The 21,366-nt window shown below is 41.0% G+C and overlaps 1 protein-coding gene across 3 annotated transcripts in view; it reads right to left on the bottom strand.

Annotated features, from left to right (window-relative positions):
- birc2 (baculoviral IAP repeat containing 2) overlaps positions 1-18,891 on the bottom strand; it is a 37,854-nt gene extending 18,963 nt beyond the window's left edge. Inside the window, exons 1-3 of one of the 3 annotated variants that reach the window (XM_043691123.2) lie at positions 18,655-18,891; positions 4,980-7,011; positions 4,511-4,610 (exon numbers count right to left, since the gene is read on the bottom strand). In XM_043691123.2, the coding sequence (XP_043547058.2) occupies positions 4,511-4,610; positions 4,980-5,871 (992 nt within the window). In that variant the 5' untranslated portion in view covers positions 5,872-7,011; positions 18,655-18,891. The other 2 variants (XM_043691122.2, XM_043691124.2) reach the window with 2 other exon arrangements.
- Positions 18,892-21,366: the final 2,475 nt, after the last annotated feature.

Here is a 21,366-nt window from a genome sequence, read left to right as displayed (position 1 = left end):
AGAACTCCAGTAGTTTCTTAAATGTGACTTTCCCTTTCTGAATCGATGCTGCCTCTGCCTGATGGAACCCTTTACACCCAGATGTCTTATTACTATATTTTTAAATGAGTAAATGAGTCCCCCACAATTATTATCTTTCCATTCTTACATGCATCACGATATTTCTTGGTTGATCGCCTGTGCCACTGTAGAAATATTACTGGGTGGCCTACAAACTATTCCCACCAGTGACTTCTCCCCCTTACTGGTCTCCACCAAAACGGATTCAACATTTTGCTCCATAGACTTGGTCCATCTAATTTTTTAGAACCAAATAAATCCAGTGTCAACGGGTGAACATTTAGATCACAGTGATAACTTTATCTCAAGGTTTAGCATGATAGTGCAGAACAATGGTTTATCTTATTCCAGATGGACCAAAGTCAGATGTCACATGACACCAGTCCAACAGGTTTATTTGAAATCATAAGCTTTCAGAGCGCTGTTCCTTCTTGAGATGGGCATTATTAATAGGGGCAAGTATAAGCAAGGAAGTTATGCTGAACTTGTACAAAACACTTGCAAGTCATTCTGGTATAACACGCTTTGACAATCCGAATTGGTTCTAACACGAATAATGCATCGTGGACAAATGGATATTGCAATTTTCCACGATGATCTGCGATAGCACGATTTTCTACAGGGTTTTCCAAAGTGCAATTGTCTATAGCACAGGGTTGTAGAGGAATGCAACTGTCGTTTATAGCAGAATGACCTGCATTAGATCTCAGCTGGAGTACAGTGTACAGTTCTGGATACCACACTATAGGAAGGACTTAAACACATGGGAGAAAACACAAGAATGAGAAATGCTGGCTGAGGATAAATTGGAAGGTCAAACCTGCCCCACTTAGAGAGAAGGTCAAGAGAAAATCTGATAGAAGTTTTAAAAATCATGAGGGGGCATGATAGGGTAGATATGTAGAAACAGTTTCTGCTTATAAAGGGGAAGGGGCACAGATTTATAAAAGTGATCTGAAAAAGAAGGAAATATGATGAGAAAAAACTCAATGAATGATTCACGACAAGAATGCATTACCTGTAAGTGTGATGGAGGCATGTTCAATTGAGACATTCAAGAAGGCATTTGTTTCTATATTTAAATAATCATCTATGTGCAAATGCAGTAGAATAATGCAAGTCATGATGTTCACTTGGAGAGGCTACACAGACATGATGGGCTGAATGGTCTCCATAAGCATCTAAACATTTAGGATTCTGAGAAAACGGGGGCAGCAGTTTTGGACCACCTCAAGCTTCATAAATTAAAATGTTGCAGAGAAGGCAGTCATATATTGGAATTTAATGCAGCAGCAATAAAGTTAGAGCTTCAGCAACAGATACGCTGGGACAGACATGAAGTTGGATCATTTTAGAGCTGAAATTAGGTAATCAGATTAATTAGGTTGGAAGCTTTTTTAGAGCTGAAATAATACCAGGTTGAGAACAGGCTGGCATTATTGCAGGTTCATATCCCAAGGGAAGCAGTCAATAATGGCACTTACAGTATAGTTCAAAACAATGGTTTTAGCTTTCGCTATGTACAACTGGAGGAAATTTCTGATTGCCCACTAATGAATGGCAGATAAACAGTCTGGATTAGCAACAGTAAAGAAATCAAAAGAGTAATAGTAAGGCAGAGTTGATGTCATCAATGTACACATGAAAAACAACTGAGTCCAGATGATATTTGAATTTATTGTTTTGCCAACATTGAACCAATGAGACAATCAGATGTTGGGGGATAGAAAATGCAGGCATTTTGAAAATTGGAGAGAGCAACTGCCATCAAGACAGATCCAAGAAATTAAGAAACACTCTCTATCAAAGATACCCTTTCATGTGAAACATACTCACAGCAAAAAGACAGACGTCAACCCAGGGAATTCAGCAGCCAGAAAAGTCACAGAAAATGATAGCGGCTGTGTGAAATTAAGTTGATATAATTTTAATAAGTGTCTTATTGGAACAGCATATGGTTATCGAGTTGGAGGCAGATAACAAAGCAGTTAAGAGAAAGTGTGGGGCTTAGTGTTGTGAATAGTTGTTGTTTAATGCTCACCTTTAGAGTTAAAAAAATAAATTGATGTTATTTTCTTTAAATAGTGGAATTTGGGATTTCTCTGTCACTCATTTTAACAGGTGTTTAAAAGGTGAGCTTTTCTGGGTGTTTGGTTTAATTAAGAAAGGGTTCACCTCCATGTCTTAACAGCTGATGACACCACTGCAGTGGCGAGACAGAGTACAGGAAAGAGATAGAGAACTCAGTGGCATAGTGCAAAGACAACAATCTCTCCCACAACGTCAGCAAAATGAAGGAGCTGGTCATCAACTTCAGGTGGCGAAGTGGAGGACACATTCCTGTCTGGATCAATGCTGCTGAAGTGGAGATGAACGAGAGCTTCAATTTCCCAGGAGTATACATCACCAGCAATTTGCCCTTGTCCATGTTGGCAGAAGAAATCACACCAATGCTTATAATTCCTCATAAGGCTAAAGAAATTTGACATGCCCACAATGATTCTTACCAATTTTTATACGTGCACCACAGAAATCCAGATGTATACCTTGGTTTGGCGACTGCTTTGCCAAAAGCAGTGAGAAATTAGAGAACTGTGAATGCAGCCCAGTCCACCACAAAAACCAATCTTCCCATTCCTTGACTCTGTCTATACTTCCCGTTGCTTCAGGAAAGCAGCCAACATAATCAAAGCCAGTTATACTCGCTTCAAACTTTTGTATCTGCTGCCTGATGGAAAACATGTAGCAACCATTTCAAGAACAGCTTCTTCCCCACAATTATCAGACTTCTGAACCGACCTCTCATATTACAGTTGATCTTTCTCTGCATCTTCTTTTTAGCTGTAACACTATATTCACCATATTACCCTGATATACTTACGTAACCTATGATTGCCTAGATAGCACGTAAAACAAGACCTTTCACTGTATCTTGGTATATGTGACACGAACGAATCAAAATTTTGAAAGATAAGTGCATTGTCCTGAGAAATGAGCCAGTGAATGGCTGTCACCTGGTTTGTTCAGTTAAAACAGGGCAAGAGTATGAATATATGTTACATCTAGTACACACCTGTCACACTGTGAGCCAGACAGACAATCCTAAATAGTTTGCCAGTGCAAGTCTTTGCACACAGGATTATCCAGCAAATGTTGACTTCACATCTAATTTTGGACTCTGTTGTGCAAGCACACCTTGTTCGTTTCAGACGGCTTAAGGGACATGCTTTGTGATATGATTTCTCAGTCTTTCGGGTGTACAGCCTATGAATTACATGACAACTAACCTGGTTTAAAATTTAAACAAAGTTTCACAGCAGTCAATTAATTTGTGCATTCACCATGGCAATGCCTTGACTAGAATCCACATACCAACCAGTCAACGCACTGCTCTCATACAGCACACATGTTGGTCTCCCCCTGAACTGGCACTCTTGCAAATCATTCTGTCAAGTGCAAGACAAAACATTTTCAAAAACGTTTTTTTTAAAAACAGCAATACCTCAATTTTTGTGCATGCTGTATAATGTGATCATGACAGGCTTATCACCATAAAAACTCAGGCTTTAAGCTTTATTTCTGAAGAGCTAACAAAAAAAAAGTTTGAACTATTCACAATCCCTTGTGCATGAAAGCTAACATGCAAGTGCAAATAAGTAATCAAGAAGCCTAACAGAATCTTGGCTGTTTTTTCAAGGAGGCTGGAATATATGCATAGGGAGGTCTTATTGCAACTGTAGGTCTGTGAGCAGTTATGGTCCCCTTATTTTTAAGGAAAGATATTTCATTGAAGGTAGTTCAGCGAGGTTCACAAAGATAATCTCTGGTATGGAGGGATTATCTTATGAACAAAGGCTAAATATGCAGAGTCTTTTCTCATTAGAATTTAGAAGGTGATCTTACTGAACCAGAAATTCTGAAGGAGTTGGACAGAGTAAATGGCAAGTGGATGTTCCCCCTCATAGGAGGGTCTAGGGCCAGAGAGCATAGTCTCAGAATAAAGGGGCACCGATTAAGACTCAGATGAGGAAGAACTTTTTTTTTCTCAGACTGAATATCTTTCAAATTCCTTGCCACAGGAAGTTGTGGAGGTACAGTCGTGGTGTATATTTAAAGCTGAGATAGAGGATTCATGATCAATAGGAGATTCAAGAATTATGAGGAAAAAGGCAGGAAAGTGGATGTGTATCATGACCAATACTACTGAAAGACAAAGCAAGCTGAAGAGGTTGAATAGCCTACTCCTATTCTTATTGTCTTAGAAATTAACTTGTGGCAAGAGGTAATGCATAAATATAAATTAAAGTTAAGCTCAAAACAATTTATCCATGTAGGACTTGCAATCATGAAATAAAGTAGCATGTTGATAATTTTTTCAACACTGATTTTCATCTGTTCTCTTGAAACATGTTCCTATATATTTGTTTAAAAGCTCATCTGAGCAACTTGCCTTGGAAACCATTTTGCATGTTCCACCCATGGATCATCTCCAGCCTCCCAGCTCCTCAAGCCACCATCACAATAATAACACTTCACATCATCATTTTGCCCTAGAGTTAAACAAGATACACAGTCAATTCTCTACTATGTTTCTAGAATATTTTGCAGTATCAGTAAATTAGGTAATTTCCTATTAAGGAACTTTTAAAAGTTATCAGAAATAGTAAAAAGAAAGTATTGTCATTCCTAACAAGGCTTTGAAAAATGGAAAACAAATGGGCAATATACCTGGACAAATTTACAAATTAAGAACAATTAAATAACATTTATAAGTAATTTATAACATTATCTTGCCTCCTCTTTGCTCCCCCAACCCAAATGCTAAAATGGAAAGAGTGTTTCCATCACATTTGAATGCTCTAATTAAATTTTTAAATGGAATTTTTATGAGTGAAATAAATCATAAAAAGCAAAATTACCAACATAGTAGAATCCAGCTCTGGATAACTGTTCAGGTTGAATAAAATTCCTGACAGGCCATCTCAAAAAAGTCTGTAGTCGAGTATCATAAGATTGCATCTCAGGATGTCGTGGATGCACAGCTTGAACCATTCCATGCCTTTCTTCTAGCCTTTGAGATTCTGTATTACTCATTGGAATGTTGCCCATCGGATTCCCCAAAACAAAGGGACATGAAGGAAAATGTCTTCTATGTTCAGATGATGCATGATCTCCAGGTTCCCAATTACTTAACTTTCCACCACAAACAAAACATGCAACCCTATCTTCTTCACCAGTATAATAAAATCCAGCTTTGGCTAGCTCTGCAGGAATTAAAGAAGAATAAGAGGGCCAATTCTGAAAGGTTCGCAATCTCATTTCTTCACTACACATAGCTGTACTATACTGCGGATATCTCAATTGATGAGAAACATCTTCCACACTTCTGGAGCCAACTGGATCACTAGGATTGCTGCACTCTAATCCAATCTGAGCTCCATTTTCACGAAAGGATGATTGCAAAGTGGTTGCACTTGGTGGAGAAAATGTGGAGCGAACTGAAAAGTGCTCAACTGAAGGCAGACTTTGAATAAAACTGCAGCTTGGATTGCATCTTCTGTGTCTTTCAAACGCATTATCACCCACTTGCCAGTTGTCAACAGTGATTCCACAACTGAAACACTGCACTTTATCACTGACACCAGTGTAATAGAATCCAGCACGTGCAAGACTCCTTTCAGACACTAAAGCGTTTGAAGGAAAGTGTGCAAATGTTGAAATTCGGTAAAGTTCTGAGGTTAAATCATATTGCAGTTCTTGATCTCTGCCAATTCTGAAGTAGCCAAAATTCTGATTTTGTAATATATTCATGAAGAGTACTTTATAGGACAAGGGCTTACCTTTTTTGGAAGGAGCTTTGTTAACAGCTTTTCCAAACAAAAATGTTTCTAAATTTGAAGTCAGACTGGGGTGTCAGATAGGTGGGAGTGGATGGTATATATTAAAGTGTGTGCCAGACCGCAATTAAATAGTAAAGCTATGAATCCAACCCAAACCTAGGCAACTCTGAAATCATTAATGTTAAAATATCCCCATTAAAAGAGAAACCCACATTGCTCACATTTAGCAGCATGCTAAACAAGAACATCTAGAAGCTGTGTCTGGTTTCCACTCAAGGCAAATTAAGATTCAGAGTTATTGATTTGGAGTTAAAGAGATCCATAATGAAAAGGAAATTCTGTGAAAGAAAGAAGAAAGCCAAGAAAAAGACTGACATACCTCATTAACTGTAAGTAAGTTTGGATCCTCCCAAGTAGCTCTGAAATGTTTTAATTTGTAACATGGGAAACATGGCAGACAAGGTCCCACAGGCCTGAGAGTAGGACCAAGTGATCTGCTTTAGTGGTGTTGGTTGAAAAATTTAGAAACTCAAACAAATTTAAAACTTATTTTTGTCTATTTGTGGCTCTTTTTAGTCCCCTAAATTCTGAAAACTCAGAACAGAACATCTGGACATTCAGGACAGTGCACTTAGTTGCAATAGTCATTTTAATATTCAAAACTATGAGATGGCTTTGCTCATGTAATTGAATTTAATTCCAAAAGAGAAGAAAATTTTTTGTTGATACAAATCCATGTCTTAATTTTCTTCATTTCTTTCTTATTTGCTATATTACCAGACAAACATAGGCTAAGAGGTTTTTGTTTAACATGCTACTGAATGTTGCATTGCAAAAATTAAGAGATCGCAGGAAACAGGAATTTCATAAACTATGATCAGTGCAAGGATTATGATTTTACATGGTAGCAGGTACTCCCTAAAAAAAGGATTAAACGGATAGTAAAGAGAAACAAAGCTCCTTCCAAAAAAGGTAATGTGCCCATGAGAGTCTAGCCCGCCATTATGAAGTTAAGTTACAAATTTTAAAACTGGTATATTTTCATAGTTGGAACAGTTAATGTCACGGAAAAACAACAATGGGCAATCCTATCACGATCTTTCAAAGAAACCTGAAAATGATAGGAAAAAAAAAGATAATCAGCAAAAAATTTGATTCTACCACAAAAATATTCTTACAAGCATCACAACATAATCAAATACTTTTAAAGCATATTTCCGTTAAAATTCATTACTCTACACATAATCCAATATACTTCAAGGTTCCGAGGTATTGGCCAGGTGAATGGGAAGTAGTTGTGCCTCTTAGCTGAAAGGTCAATTGCAAGGTGCATAACTTTAACATGAAAGCCCGGAGCTTTCCAGGGGATTTGAGGAAAAGCTTTTGTACCAACAGGGTGATGGGGGCCTGGAATGCACTGTGTGGGAGAGTAGTTGAGGCAAGAACCCACACAATCTTTAAAAAGTACTTGGATGAGCACAAAAGTGTCATAACACTCAAAACCATGGGCCTAGTACAGGAACATAGGAATAGCCTAGACGCTAGTACATTTTTGGCAATACAAACTGGTGGGCCAAAGGGCCCCTCTGTACTCTACAATTCTGAAATGCACTTATCTTGACAAAATTACTCACTATCAAATTACAGGGCTGTTAACCACTTCACAATGACTGCAAATTTTGTTTTAAATTCACTCAGGATGTGGTCATCACTAATTGGTTCAACATTCTTTGTCCATTCCCAGCTGTCCTTGACAAAGATGCGCAATCACTTGAACTTCTGAAGTTGATTTGGTGCAGGTACAGTCATAATGCCATTAGGGAGTGAGTGCAGGATTCTGACAGATCAATAATGAAGAAATAATGATATGCTTCTAGGTCAGGATAGTGAGTGCCTTGGAGGGAAACTTGCAAGTGGTGCTGTTCCCATCATTCTAAATGGTTGCAATCATGGGTTTAGAATGCGATGTCTAAAGTACCTTGGCGAATATCTGGGGTGCATTTCATAGATCGTACACACTACAGAACATCAGTGGTAGAGGGAGTGAATGTTTGTGACAGAAGTACCAGTTGGGTAGCTGATTGGTCCTAGATGGCATCAAGCCTCTTGCGAGTTGGTGAAGTCACACTCATCCAGGCAACTGTGGAATGTTCCATCACACTCCTGACTTGTGTCATATAAATGGCAGACAGGCTTTGGGGAAATCAAGAAATGAGTTGGGTTGATTCTTAGCCTCTGACCTGCTCTTGTAGCCACAGTACTTACATGACTGAAGCAGATGAACTAATGGCACAGATCATCGTGAATGATTATGATGTGGCAGGCATCACAGAAACGTGGTTGCAGGGGGGTCAGGACTGGCAGTTAAACATCCAAGGATTTTCAACTTATCCAAAAAATCAGGAAGGCGGGCAGAGGGGGTGGGGTTGCCTTGTTAGTTAAGAACAAAATTAAATCTATGGCACTGAATGACATAGCGTCGGATGATTTGGAGTCTGTGTAGGTGGAATTGAGGAACCACAAAGGCAAAAAAACCATAATGGGAGTTATGTACAGACCTCCTAACAGTGGTCAGGACCAGGGGCGCAACATGTACCGGGAAACAGAGAAGGCATGTCAGAAATGCAAGGTCACGGTGATCATGGGAGACTTCAATATGCAGGTGGACTGGGTAAATAATGTTGCCAGTGGATCCAAAGAAAGGGAATTCATGGAATGCTTACAGGATGGCTTTTTGGAACAGCTTGTCATGGAGCCCATAAGGGAGCAGGCTATTCTGGACCTAGTGCTATGTAATAAACCAGACCGTTATAAAAAATCTTGAAGTAAGGGAACACTTAGGAAGCAGCGATCATAATATGGTAGAGTTCAGTCTGCAGTTTGAAAGAGAGAAGGCAAAATCGGATGTAATGGTGTTACAGTTAAATAAAGGTAATTATGAGGGCATGAGAGAGGAACTGACGAAAATAGACTGGAAGCAGAGCCTAGCGGGGAAGACAGTAGAGCAAAAATGGTAGGAGTTTGTGGATATAATTGAGGACACTGTACAGAGGTTCATCCCCAAGAAAATAAAGATTATCTGGGGAGGGATTAGACAGCCATGGCTGACAAAGGAAGTCAGGAAATGTATTAAAGAAAAAGAGAGATCCTATAAAGTGGCCAAGAGCACTGGGAAATCAGAAGATTGGGCAAGCTACAAAAACAAACAGAGGATAACAAAGAGAGAAATAAGGAAGGAGAGGATCAAATATGAAGGTAGGCTAGCCAGTAATATTAGAAATGATAGTAAAAGTTTCTTTCAATACATAAGAAACAAACGACAGGCAAAAGTAGACATTGGGCCACTTCAAACTGATGCTGGAAGCCTGGTGATGGGAGATAAGGAAATAGCTGGAGAACTTAATAAGTACTTTGCGTCAGTCTTCACAGTGGAAGACATGAGTAATATCCCAACAATTGAAGGGAGTCAGGGGGCTGAGTTGAGTATGGTTGCCATTACAAAACAGAAAGTGCTAGAAAGCTAAAGGTCTTAAAATTGATAAATCTCCTGGCCCCGATGGGCTACATCCTAAAGTTCTGAGGGAGGTGGCTGAGGAAATAGCGGAGGCATTGGTTGAGATCTTTCAAAAGTCACTGGAGTCAGGGAAAGTCCCGAATGATTGGAAGATCGCTGCTGTAACCCCCTTGTTCAAGAAAGGATCAAGACAAAAGATGGAAAATTATAAGTCAATTAGCCTAACCTCGGTTGTTGGTAAAATTCCAGAATCCATCACTAAGGATGAGGTTTCTAAACTCTTGGAATAGCAGGGTCGGATTAGAACAAGTCAACATGGACTTGGGGGAGGTCGTGCCTGACAAACCTGTTGGAATTCTTTGAAGAGGTGACAAGTAGGTTAGACCAGGGAAACCCAGTCGATGTGGTCTATCTACACTTCCAAAAGGCCTTTGATAAGGTGCCACACGGGAGGCTGCTGAGCAAGGTGAGGGCCCATGGTGTTCGAGGTGAGCTACTGGTATGGATTAAGGATTGGCTGTCTGACAGAAGGCAAAGAGTTGGGATAAAAGGTTCTTTTTCGGAATGACAAGCGGTGTCCCGCAGGGTTCAGTGTTGGGGCCGCAGCTGTTCACGTTATATATTAATGATCTGGATGAAGGGACTGGGGGCATTCTAGCAAAGTTTGCCGATGATATGAAGTTAGGTGGCCAGGCAGGTAGTACTGAGGAAGTGGGGAGGCTGCAGAACGATCTAGACAGTTTGGGAGAGTGGTCCAGGAAATGGCTGATGGAATTTAATGTGAGCAAATGCGAGGTCTTGCACTTTGGAAAAAAGAATACAAGCATGGACTACTTTCTAAACGGTGAGAAAATTCATAAAGCCAAAGTACAAAGGGATCTGGGAGTGCTAGTCGAGGATTCTCTAAAGGCAAATATGCAGGTTTGAGCCAGTAATTAAGAAAGCGAATGCAATGTTGTCATTTATCTCAAGGGGGTTGGAATATAAAAGCACCGTTGTGCTACTGAGACTTTATAAAGCTCTGGTTAGGCCCCATTTGGAGTACTGTGTCCAGTTTTGGTCCCCACACCTCAGGAAGGACATACTGGCACTGGAGCGTGTCCAGTGAAGATTCACACAGATGATCCCTGGAATGGTAGGTCTAACATACGAGGAACGGCTGAGGATCCTGGGACTGTATTCATTGGAGTTTAGAAGATTAAGGGGAGGTCTATTAGAAACTTACAAGATAATACATGGCTTGGAAAGGGTGGACGCTAGGAAATTGTTTCCATTAGGCAAGGAGACTAAGACTTGTGGACACAGCCTTAGAACTAGAGGGGGTAAATTCAGAACAGAAATGCAGAGACATTTCTTCAGCCAGAGAGTGGTGGGCTTGTGGAATTCATTGCCGCAGAGTGCAGTGGAGGCCAGGAAGCTACATGTCTTCAAGGCAGAGATTGATAAATTCTTGATGTCACAAGGAATTAAGGGCTACGGGGAGAATGTGGGTAAGTGGAGTTGAAATGCCCATCAGCCATGATTGAATGGCGGAGTGGACTCGATGGGCTGAATGGCCTTACTTCCACTCCTATGTCTTATGGTCTTATGACCAGTCCAGCTCTGGTTCTGATCAATGGCAATCCCCAGGATGTTAATAGTGGTGGAATTCAGTGATAGCGATACCATGTAACAATTAGGGGCGATGGCTACATTTTCTCTTGTTGGAAAGAGAGATTGTTTGGCACTTGCATGGCATGAATGTTACTTGTCACTTGTCAGCACAAAACCAGATATTGTGCAGATCTTGATGCTTTTGGGCATTGACTGTTTCAGTACCCGAGGCCATGAATGGTACTCCGGACCTTATGGTGAAGGGTAGGTCATCAACAAACCAGCTGAGGATGGCAGGGCCAAGGACACCACCCTGATAAACTGCAGCAAAGGCATTGTAGAATAGAGATGATCGACCTCCAATAACCTCAACCATGTTTCTTTGAGCCAGACAGGTCTCCAATTAGTGGTGAGTATCCTTCCGATTCCAACTCTAGTCAGAGGTGCTTACATTGAAGTCCCATGGCATTCATTAATATACAAATGATACTGTGATTTGAAACATGGCCAACAGAACATTACCCAAGTCGCTGGATTAGTTGCACAAGGAATCACCTCCCCTTAATTGCATTTCTGTATCTCATGTAACAAAATGATTAACCAAAATAAGAACAACACACGAAAGCGAATAAATCTATTTCTCAGTTTGTGCAGAGAGAAACAAAGTTAATGTGTCAAGTCCAGCATGTGACCACATTTTTAAAAAAAATTTACTTGATTTTGGTTGTAGACTGAAGAGAGACCATAATAGACCATAATAAAGGTCTATATTTTTAAAAAGGTTACTGAAACCCAATGAGAGTGGTGTTCACACTGCTGCTTTGTTCAAGCCTTGGGAGATGATGGTCGCAGATATGCAACTCCAGGAGACTGTGAACAAAGTGACGTTTGGTCAGCAACAGGCTGATGATTGGTTTGTGGAATTGTGACCAGCTACAGATGCCAAAGGCCATCAGCCTGACAACAACTGTCTGATTGTCTCCTGGATGGGTGTAAATGATACTGATCAGCCTTCCAACTGATGAAGAGGCAGACCAGTTTTTAAAAAAACTAAAGTCTGAAGAAAGCCAGTTTATTTTCTCCCAGCATTTGCTGTGAGCTGTTACTTTTAACCAACAAGTCAAACTTTATAATTTTTTAACCAGTCACTCAGTGTTTCCTGTGAAGTTGTGAGCATACAAAAGCAACACTCAATCAAATCCAGGGGGTGTGTGTAATCAAATTATTTACCCAGTATATATTGTTCCCTCCACCCATAACAAAGATTTTTTTTGCTTGTCTGTATACGCATAGGGGGATTTAAAAGGGTGTCAGATTTTTATCTATGGACAGCTCATAGCCCATTGAGGAGGCATTGGCCTCCTGGTATTATTACTAGATTATTAATCCAGAAACTCAGCTAATATTCTGGGGACCTGCATTCAAATCCTGCCATGGCAAGTGGTGGAATTTGAATCAATAAAGAATCTGGAATTGAGGGAATAATGATGACCATGAAACCACTGTTGATTCTCTGGTTCACTAATTCCTTTAGGCAAAGAAATGTGCCATCCTTACCTGGTCCTGCCTACATGTGACTCCAGACCCATGGCAATGTAGTTGACTCTTGCTGTTCTCTGGACAATAAAAGCTGGCCTTGACAGAGATGCCCACACCCCATGAATGAAAAAAAATGTTGTTTAGTTTAGAAATCTGGTCCACATGTTCTGTCAATCTGAGTCTGACAGGAAAACTGGGGGAACTTTGCATACTTAGATAAAAATTTTTTGAAAGCTTTAGTGACAACCCAAGGAACAATGGGGTTTGATTTCCAGTGTGCTACCCAGCGAGGGCATGACAAATGATTTCTTAAGAGCCCTGCTTCTCTCTCCAAAGATGCTTCCAGACCTTCTAAGTTTCTCCAGTATTTTAATGTTTTCGTTTCAGATGTACAGCCATCCACAATTTTTTATTTTCATTCTTTCTGCATAGTTCAGTTTTAACCAAGTGTTAGACTGAACGTGTTCTCTCCAGATAACAGGATAAATAAAAAACACAATCAGAAGAGGTTATAAGTAGAAACATGCTTTACTAAAATCTGGGTAACTGAACATCCATCACAACCTTACCTCCAGCCCACCTGCCAACCAGTTCCTTCCATTATATATTTATCTTTTCACAGTAGCTGTTAAAGTAGATGCTGGACATTTAAACTGTGGATACTTCACACTTACTGATGGGGGAGGGGCTTCTGTGCTCATTAACTCCACAGTTGGTTGCAATGTTTTCTGGATTGGTCTCAAACTATTTTCCTAATAGGAGGCTTATGTTCAGGACATTTCAGAGTAGAAATGATCAAAATCTTTAGTCCAATCAGGCTTCTGACCTGGATCAGAATTTCTAGGTCAATATTTCATAGTTTGGGATTTGAAACATAAGCTGGAAACTTGGTGGAAATCAATTTCATCAATAGCTTTAAGGTGGAACGAACCTTGAAGAATGAAGAAACTACAGGGTTGAACACGCAAAGTAGCAGGGTGGGAGAAAAACACAATTCCTCCCTATCACCTCCTCTCTCCACCACACCCAACTTTGTCTAGCATCTCATTACTCAGTCTGGCACACAACTCCACTCCCTATCTATTTCCAACATGGTCCTTAAAATCCGTTTCCTTACCTAATATATCCTTTTTTTGTCTTGGTGTCCATTATGTTTGATTACCTTACGATGAAGTATTTTGGAACGTCCTTCTACGTTCAAGATGCATAAACATGCAAACTGTTGTTTTATTATAGATAAGGACTTTTCTTTTGATGTCTTATTTGCTAATATGCCTCTCAAGAACCTGCTTCAAATTGTCCTTTTAAATAGCCAAAAATTAATTTCACCAGGGGAAATCAAAAGGGATTGATTTTCTACTCATTATAGCTGCACAAAAATAATAACGTGGTGCCACTGTTTAAGTAGGGTGGAAAGAACAAGCCAGGGAACTATAGACCAGTGAACCTGACGTCGGTGGTGGGCAAGTTGTTGGAGGGAATCCTGAGGGACAGGATGTACATATATTTGGAAAGGCAAGGACTGATCAGGGATAGTCAACATGGCTTTGTGCATGGGAAATCATGTCTCTCAAACTTGATTGAGTTTTTTGAAGAAGTAACAAAGAGGATTAATGAGGGCAGAGCGGTAGATGTGATCTATACGGACTTCAGTAAGGCGTTTGACAAGGTTCCCCATGGGAGACTGGTTAGCAAGGTTAGGTCTCACAGGATACAGGGAGAACTAGCCATTTGGATACAGAACTGGCTCAAAGGTAGAAGACAGGGGGTGGTGGTGGTGGAGGATTGTTTTTCAGACTGGAAGCCTGTGACCAATGGAGTGCCACAACGATCGGTGCAGGGTCCTCTACTTTTTGTCATTTAAATAAATGATTTGGATGCGAGCATAACAGGTACAGTTGATGACACCAAAATTGGAGGTGTAGTAGACAGCGAAGGTTACCTCAAATCACAATAGGATCTTGACCAAATGGGCCAATGAGCTGAGAAGTGGCAGATGGAGGTTAATTCAGATAAATGCGAGGTTCTGTATTTTGGGAAAGCAAATCTTATCAGGACTTGTACGCTCAATGGTAAGGTCCGAGGCAGTGTTGCTTGGAGTGCAGGTTTATAGCCCCAGTAAAGTGGGGCCCAGTAAAGTGGGGCCCAGTAAAGTGGGGCCCAGTAAAGTGGGGCCCAGTAAAGTGGGGCCCAGTAAAGTGGGGCCCAGTAAAGTGGGGATAGGACAGTGAAGTAGGCGTTTGGTATGCTTTCTTTTATTGGTCTGAGTATTGAGTACAGGAGTTGGGAGGTCACGTTGCGGTTGTACAGGACATTGGTTCGGCCACTGTTGGAATATTGTGTGCAATTCTGGTCTCATTCCTATTGGAAAGATGTTGTGAAACTTGAAAGGGTTCAGAAAAGATTTACAACAATGTTGCAGGGTTGGAGGATTTGAGCTATAGGGAGAGGCTGAACAGGCTGGGGCTTTTTTCCCCTGGAGTGTCAGAGGCTGAGGTGTGACCTTATAGAGATTTACAAAATTATGAAGGGCATGGATAGGATAAATAGACAAAGTCTTTTCCCTGTGATAAGTCTTTTCACAGCAATAAAGCAATTTAACCGTTCAGCCCAGCTCTTATGGAAATTACAAAGTTGAAAATCACACAACATCAGGTTATAGTCCAACAGGTTTAATAGGGAGCATGAGCTATTGGAGCGCTGTTCCTTCATCAGGTAGTTGTGGTCTACAACCACCTGATGAAGGAGCAGTGCTCTGAAAGCCAGTGCTTCCAATTAAACCTGTTGGACTATACCCTAGTGTGTGATTTTTAACTTTGTACACCCCAGTTCAATACCAGCATCTCCAAATCATGCCAACTTATGGGAGCTGGTTAGCCAATTGGCTCGTATGCAGCTCCAACATGGTTTCAAGTCACGTTCTGGCTAATGAAGGCTTGGGACTACCTCCTTGTCTCACTCTCAAAAGTGGATGGCAATACAAAACCACCACTAATAAAATTGCTAACAAAAATAGAATTTGGATGAAGTGTGAGCAGACAATGAGTTAAAAACATATCTTTCTGTCGAGCACTTGTGAACCAGTAAGTTAGTAAAGCTCCCCCATAGGTTGAAGATACACCATGAAGGTCATTCCTTCTCAAGCTCTCCCCTCGCATGAGGCATGACCACTCATGTTAAACCACCATCAACTGGCCGCTAATAGGAAACAGCCCTATGGACCTCTGGGATTATAAAGACTTTACCATGAAATGGAATAATTCTCCTAATTTCAGTCATTTTAAAATCAGATTTCTTACAAGCGGGCATCCTTATTAAAATCAAAAATAAAAATGGTCATAAAAGAAAAAATAAAGAGTCACTGGACCCGAAATGACAACTCCGCTTTCTCTGCACACGTGCTGAGTCTTCCCAACAATTTCTGTTTTCATTCCCGATTTCCAGCATCCATAGTTCTTTTGGGTTTTTTAAAAAATCCCAATTAATTTTTTTTAGGTTTCCTCCAAATTTCTACCGTAACCAAAACTGTGTCAGATTGTCACTTGTAAATATACGGGGGGAAAAATATTTTCCAGTAAAGTGGCTATTTCAGGGAATACACTAGATTTGAATCATGTAAATCGGCTTTATCAGGAAGTGTAACTTAACCAATATATCCTAGGAGCAGCCCTTTTTTAAAATTCATTCACCGGATGAAGGTGCCTCTGACTAAGCCATCATCTGTTGCCCATCCCTAATATCTCAGAGGGCAGTTAACTTATCCACATTGCAGTGGGTCTGGAGTTACATTTAAGCCAGACCAGGAAATGATGGCAGTTTCCTTGCTAAAGGAAGGAACCTAGGTGGGTTGTTCTGACAATTGGCAATGGTTTCACTGTCATTAGACTCTTAATTCCAGATATTTATTGAATTTACAAATTTAACTGCTGCCATCTTTAAACCAATACCTGCACACTTTTGTAGTTCCATTTATGCTAACAACAGAATGTTACACTGATTTAAAGTCAGTGACTAATCTCTTAACAGCTTAAAACTTCAACAAGCCAAATTTCTCTGAACTAATGAGTTGCCAGAGGTAGTGGAGGAGGCTGGGACAATTACAACATTTAAAAGGAATCAAGATAAAAAAAGGAATAGGAAAGGTTTTGGGGGATATGGGCCAAGTGCTGACAAATGGGACTAGATTAATTTTGGATATCTAGTTGGCATGGAGAAGTTGAACTTAAGGGCCTGTTTCCACGCTGTACATTTCTATGACTCCATAACAACTAAAATATTATAAGTGTATTGATCTTCAACATACAAAATGCAATTTTATTACATATAAGCAGTAAATCATACTTCCGAAGCTGAGTGATAAGTGTCTTACCTTTATCATGTAAAATGAACCCCCAAAATAATCTCACCCCATTGTTAAAAGTTTGTTACATTAATATAGCTACTGATACTTTTTTTCAGCTACAAAATTAAACATGCTTGCATTCAGACTGCTTTTGAACTGAATAATGGTGCAAACATCTGTGGTGTAAAATTCCAAGCAGTGGAATGTGGTGAAACGGTTAAAAATTATGTCCCAATACATGTGTGAATCTAACCGGAATGGAGGTGTTGCTTAGTCCCGTGTGAATCTTATTACACACCTCCCCGTGTGAATCTTCTTATCTGTATGTAACCAGAATGGAATGTGTTTTTTAGCCTTGCGCTGCTGTTCACATGAATGTTTATATCTGGAAATGAGTATATCAGCTGGAAAAGTCTCCAGTTCGGTGAGTCTGCTCCGGGGTTACGTTTAACCGCCGAGCGTGGGTTGTTGGCAACCGCTCTACGAGAACTGACGGCTCCCAGTTTTGGTAACATGTAGAGTGAGTATAAGCCAGACCCGTTCTGGCGACGCTGCGGGGAATAAAATGCCCATATTCTAGCAGACTCGCCTCTTGGTCGTTTGTTCTGTGTCAGACTACTCTCCTACGAACCTGACCTTGAGAATTTTTTTAAAACAACATCCCTTCCAGTTTGACAGGCCTGTACCGAAACAGTACCTAGCTCCTGTTAAAATCAGTTTCTCCCTCCTTCATTACTGCCCCAACATGCCCCCTCCCCACAAAGGTTTAAAATCAGCTTCACATAGTTTTTTCAATTCACTCTTGGAACGTGAACGTCACAACTGTACTAACATTTATTGACCATCTCTAGTTGCCCTTGAGAAGGTGGTAGTGAGCTGCCTTCTGAAACTAATGCAGTCCATGTGCTGTGGGTTGACCCCAATGTCCTTAAGGAGGTAATAAAACTCTGATCTAGTGACACTGAAGTAGCTGTACTATTCCAACACTACACCACACCACAGATCTCCAGCATCTGCAATCCTCATTTTCTCCACACTGAAGAAATCGCAACATATGTCCAAGTCTGGATCTTAATGTGTCTAATTCCTGGGCATTAACACAAGTTTAACAAGTTGGAGTCCTGCAGCAGGCAAATCTGTTTTAGAAGGTTCCTGTGGCTCAGTGCTCGTGAAGGTCAGAAGATCCAAGTTCAAACCCCGCCCGCTCCACACCAGTCTCTGAACAGATCAACTAAAATACCTTTAACAGTCTTTCCAGAATCGCGCGTCCCGTCTACACAAACTCGGACAACGAACAAAGGATCTGGGAAGTAAAATGGAAAGATCCAGACGACTTACCCGAACGATGACAGTTGGTCCCGAGTTAAACCAAAAATTAAACGCAACGTGAATTGGGCGAGGACTGACAAGCAAGTGATCTAACTCCAAAAAACTCCGTTTGACCCAATGTCTGCAAATGAGTCAGAAATTCCTTGAATTCGGCACAGCAGCAGCCAGGACTAATATGGAAAGTACTGAAAGAGGCGAGGCCCGGCCCAGAGCCGCCATTTTACATTTCAACCAGCAACAAAAAAACACTGATTTAAACTCCGCCATTAACAGCTGGGTATACTCACTGTCTCTCTCACTGCTCCTGTTATCAAAAATTACTTGATTCACCTCGCACTCCGAGAAATCACTCGATCTTTTTTCTCCCCCTCACACTCCGGGAACCGCTCGATCTCTCGCGCTGATCGTTAACGGACAATCTCCTCCCGCCCACTCACCAGGTTTTTTCAAATTGTTGGCAGTTGCTGATTGGCCTCGACACGGGACTTTCCGCAGCTGCCAAAGCCCCAGTTTCAATTCTAGTTTCACTCAGGTTTCCCCTCTGTCCCGCCTTCTCTCATTCCCCTAGCCGCGAATCGGAAAGGAGGAGGAGGAGGGTAAAGTAAAGCCGCTGGGCCTGGCCTCCTGCTATGCCAACGCCACTTGGCAGGAAGGGTCACTGGAGCCTAAACGTACACTTTGTTTCTCACTCCGCAGTCATGCCGAGTTTCTCCAACCTTGGTTTGTTTTTTTTTGTTTCAGGAATGGGTATGTAAACTGATGACGCGGCACGACGTTCAGTACCACTCCTTCACTGATGCTTTGCCTGTAATAGCCGCAGCCCATGTATTTTTTTTCTTAAGTGTTTGCACCCATCACACTGTTTAACATTAGTTTTTAAATATAACATGTAAATTGCAAGTAAAGTTAGATACCTGAGTGCAATACATACTTGTGAAAATAATTGAACTGTATTGCAATGCATATAATTTCAAATTGGAAGTGTTATGTGATATGATTTTGCAAACTTTATTCATAAAGTATTAGTTTAATATCTGATACAGACTTAACTAGGGAGCATTGATGTAACTCTGAACAATACACCTCTCTTTTGAGAGATTTTCAAAATTAACAATAGCTTTATTCAAGATTAAAGTAAAAATATGTGGATAAGAGAATTTTTTAAAAATCTTCCCATTTTTTGGGAGGTTTTTATATTACTCTAATTTTTTTCTTGATTTTGTTTTCCCAAATGTACATTATATTACCATTCACTCTTTTCTATACATTTTGACTGATTGATTTATTGTATCTTAGGACACATGACAGTGAATTGTTTACGAGCAGTATACGAAGAACATCGCAAGCAAGGATGTACAGATCAAGACAGAGGCTTACAGGTTACATTGAACAGGGCATATGTGAGGCAAGATCATTATCTAGCCTCAAATAATGCTAACAATCTATTCAACAGTCTAATAATGGCTGGGAAGAAGCTGTTCCTGAACCTGTGAGTGTGTGTATTCAGGCTTCTGTATCTTCTGCCTATTGGAAGAGGCTGCAGGAGATCATTATCGGAGTGTGATGGGTCCTTGATGTTGGCACCCTTTCTGCAGCAATGAGCTGTGTAAATGGAGTCAATGGATGAAAGGTTGGCTTCCGTGATGATGGGCTTGAATATCGCCTTCTGTGGTTTCTTATGGTCCTGGGCAGAGCAGTTGCTATACCAGGCTGTTATACACCCAGACATCTGTAGAAGTTGGTTAGGGTACTAATGTACATGTCAAATTTCCTGAGGAAGAAGAGGTGTTGTTGTGCCTTCTTGACGGTCACATCTACTTGGGAAGTCCAGGATAGTAGTCGATTATCGTCACTGCGAGGAACTTGATGCTCTCCACCCTCAAACTCGGCTCTGTTGATTTAGATGGGAGCATGTTCTCTTTTCTTTTTGAAGTCAATGATAAGTTCTTCAGTTTTGTTGACATTGAGAGATTGTTCTCAAAGTTTGTGCGAAGATTTGCAGCTCGGGTGCTCGTTGCTGTTGTCTGTTCGCCGAGCTGGAAGTTTTTGTTGCAGACGTTTCGTCCCCTGGCTAGGCGACATCATCAGTGCTTGGGAGCCTCCTACGAAGCGCTTCTTTGATGTTTCCTCCGGTGTTTATAGTGGTCTGTCCCTGCCACTGCTGGTTGTCAGTTTCAGCTGTCTGCTGTAGTGGTTGGTATATTGGGTCCAGGTCGATGTGTTTGTTGGAGTTTGTGGATGAATGCCATGCCTCTCAGAATTCCCTGGCTGTTCTCTGTCTGGCTTGCCCTATGATAGTCGTGTTGTCCCAGTCGAATTCATGTTGCTTGTTGTCTGCGTGTGTGGCTACCAAGGATAGCTGGTCGTGTTGTTTCGTGGCTAGTTGATGTTCATGTATGCGGATTGCTAGCTATAAAGAACAAACAGGAAGACAGCTAGCAATCCGCATACATGAACATCAACTAGCCACGAAACGACACGACCAGCTATCTTTAGTAGCCACACACGCAGACAACAAGCAACATGAATTCGACTGGGACAACTCTACTATCATAGGGCAAGCCAGACAGAGAACAGCCAGGGAATTCCTAGAGGCATGGCATTCATCCACACTCCATCAACAAACACATCGACCTGGACCCAATATACCAACCACTACAGCGGACAGCTGAAACTGACAACCGGAAGCGGCAGGGACAGACCACTATAAACACCGGAGGAAACATCAAAGAAGCGCTTCGCAGGAGGCTCCCAAGCACTGATGATGTCGCCTAGCCAGGGGACGAAACGTTTGCAACAAAAACTTCCAGCTCGGCGAACAGAACCACAGCAGATTGTTCTCATTGCACCCACTACATTACCAAGACCTCTAACTCCCTTTTATATTTTGACTCATCAGTGTTAGATATTCGTTCCACTACAGTGTTACCTTTAATTAATTTGTAGAGGCCCGTTCATTTGGAATTTGGCAACACACTAGAGGGTGTACAGGGAGTACAGTCGGGGGTTGAGGACTCATCCTTGGAAGACTCTAGTGTTATTGCAGAGGCAGTGTAATTACCTGTCTTCACTGATTGTGGTCTGTGGGTCAGAAAGCTGAGGATCCAGTTGTAGAGATTTGTTTCTTTGCTTGATGGCTCTGCCATTAA

This window comes from Chiloscyllium plagiosum, unplaced genomic scaffold, assembly GCF_037043375.1.
Source record: "Chiloscyllium plagiosum isolate Xiang-an unplaced genomic scaffold, Cpla_swu_hap1 HiC_scaffold_6, whole genome shotgun sequence".
NCBI lineage: Eukaryota > Metazoa > Chordata > Chondrichthyes > Orectolobiformes > Hemiscylliidae > Chiloscyllium > Chiloscyllium plagiosum.
This window is presented reverse-complemented; position numbering and strand designations above follow the sequence as displayed.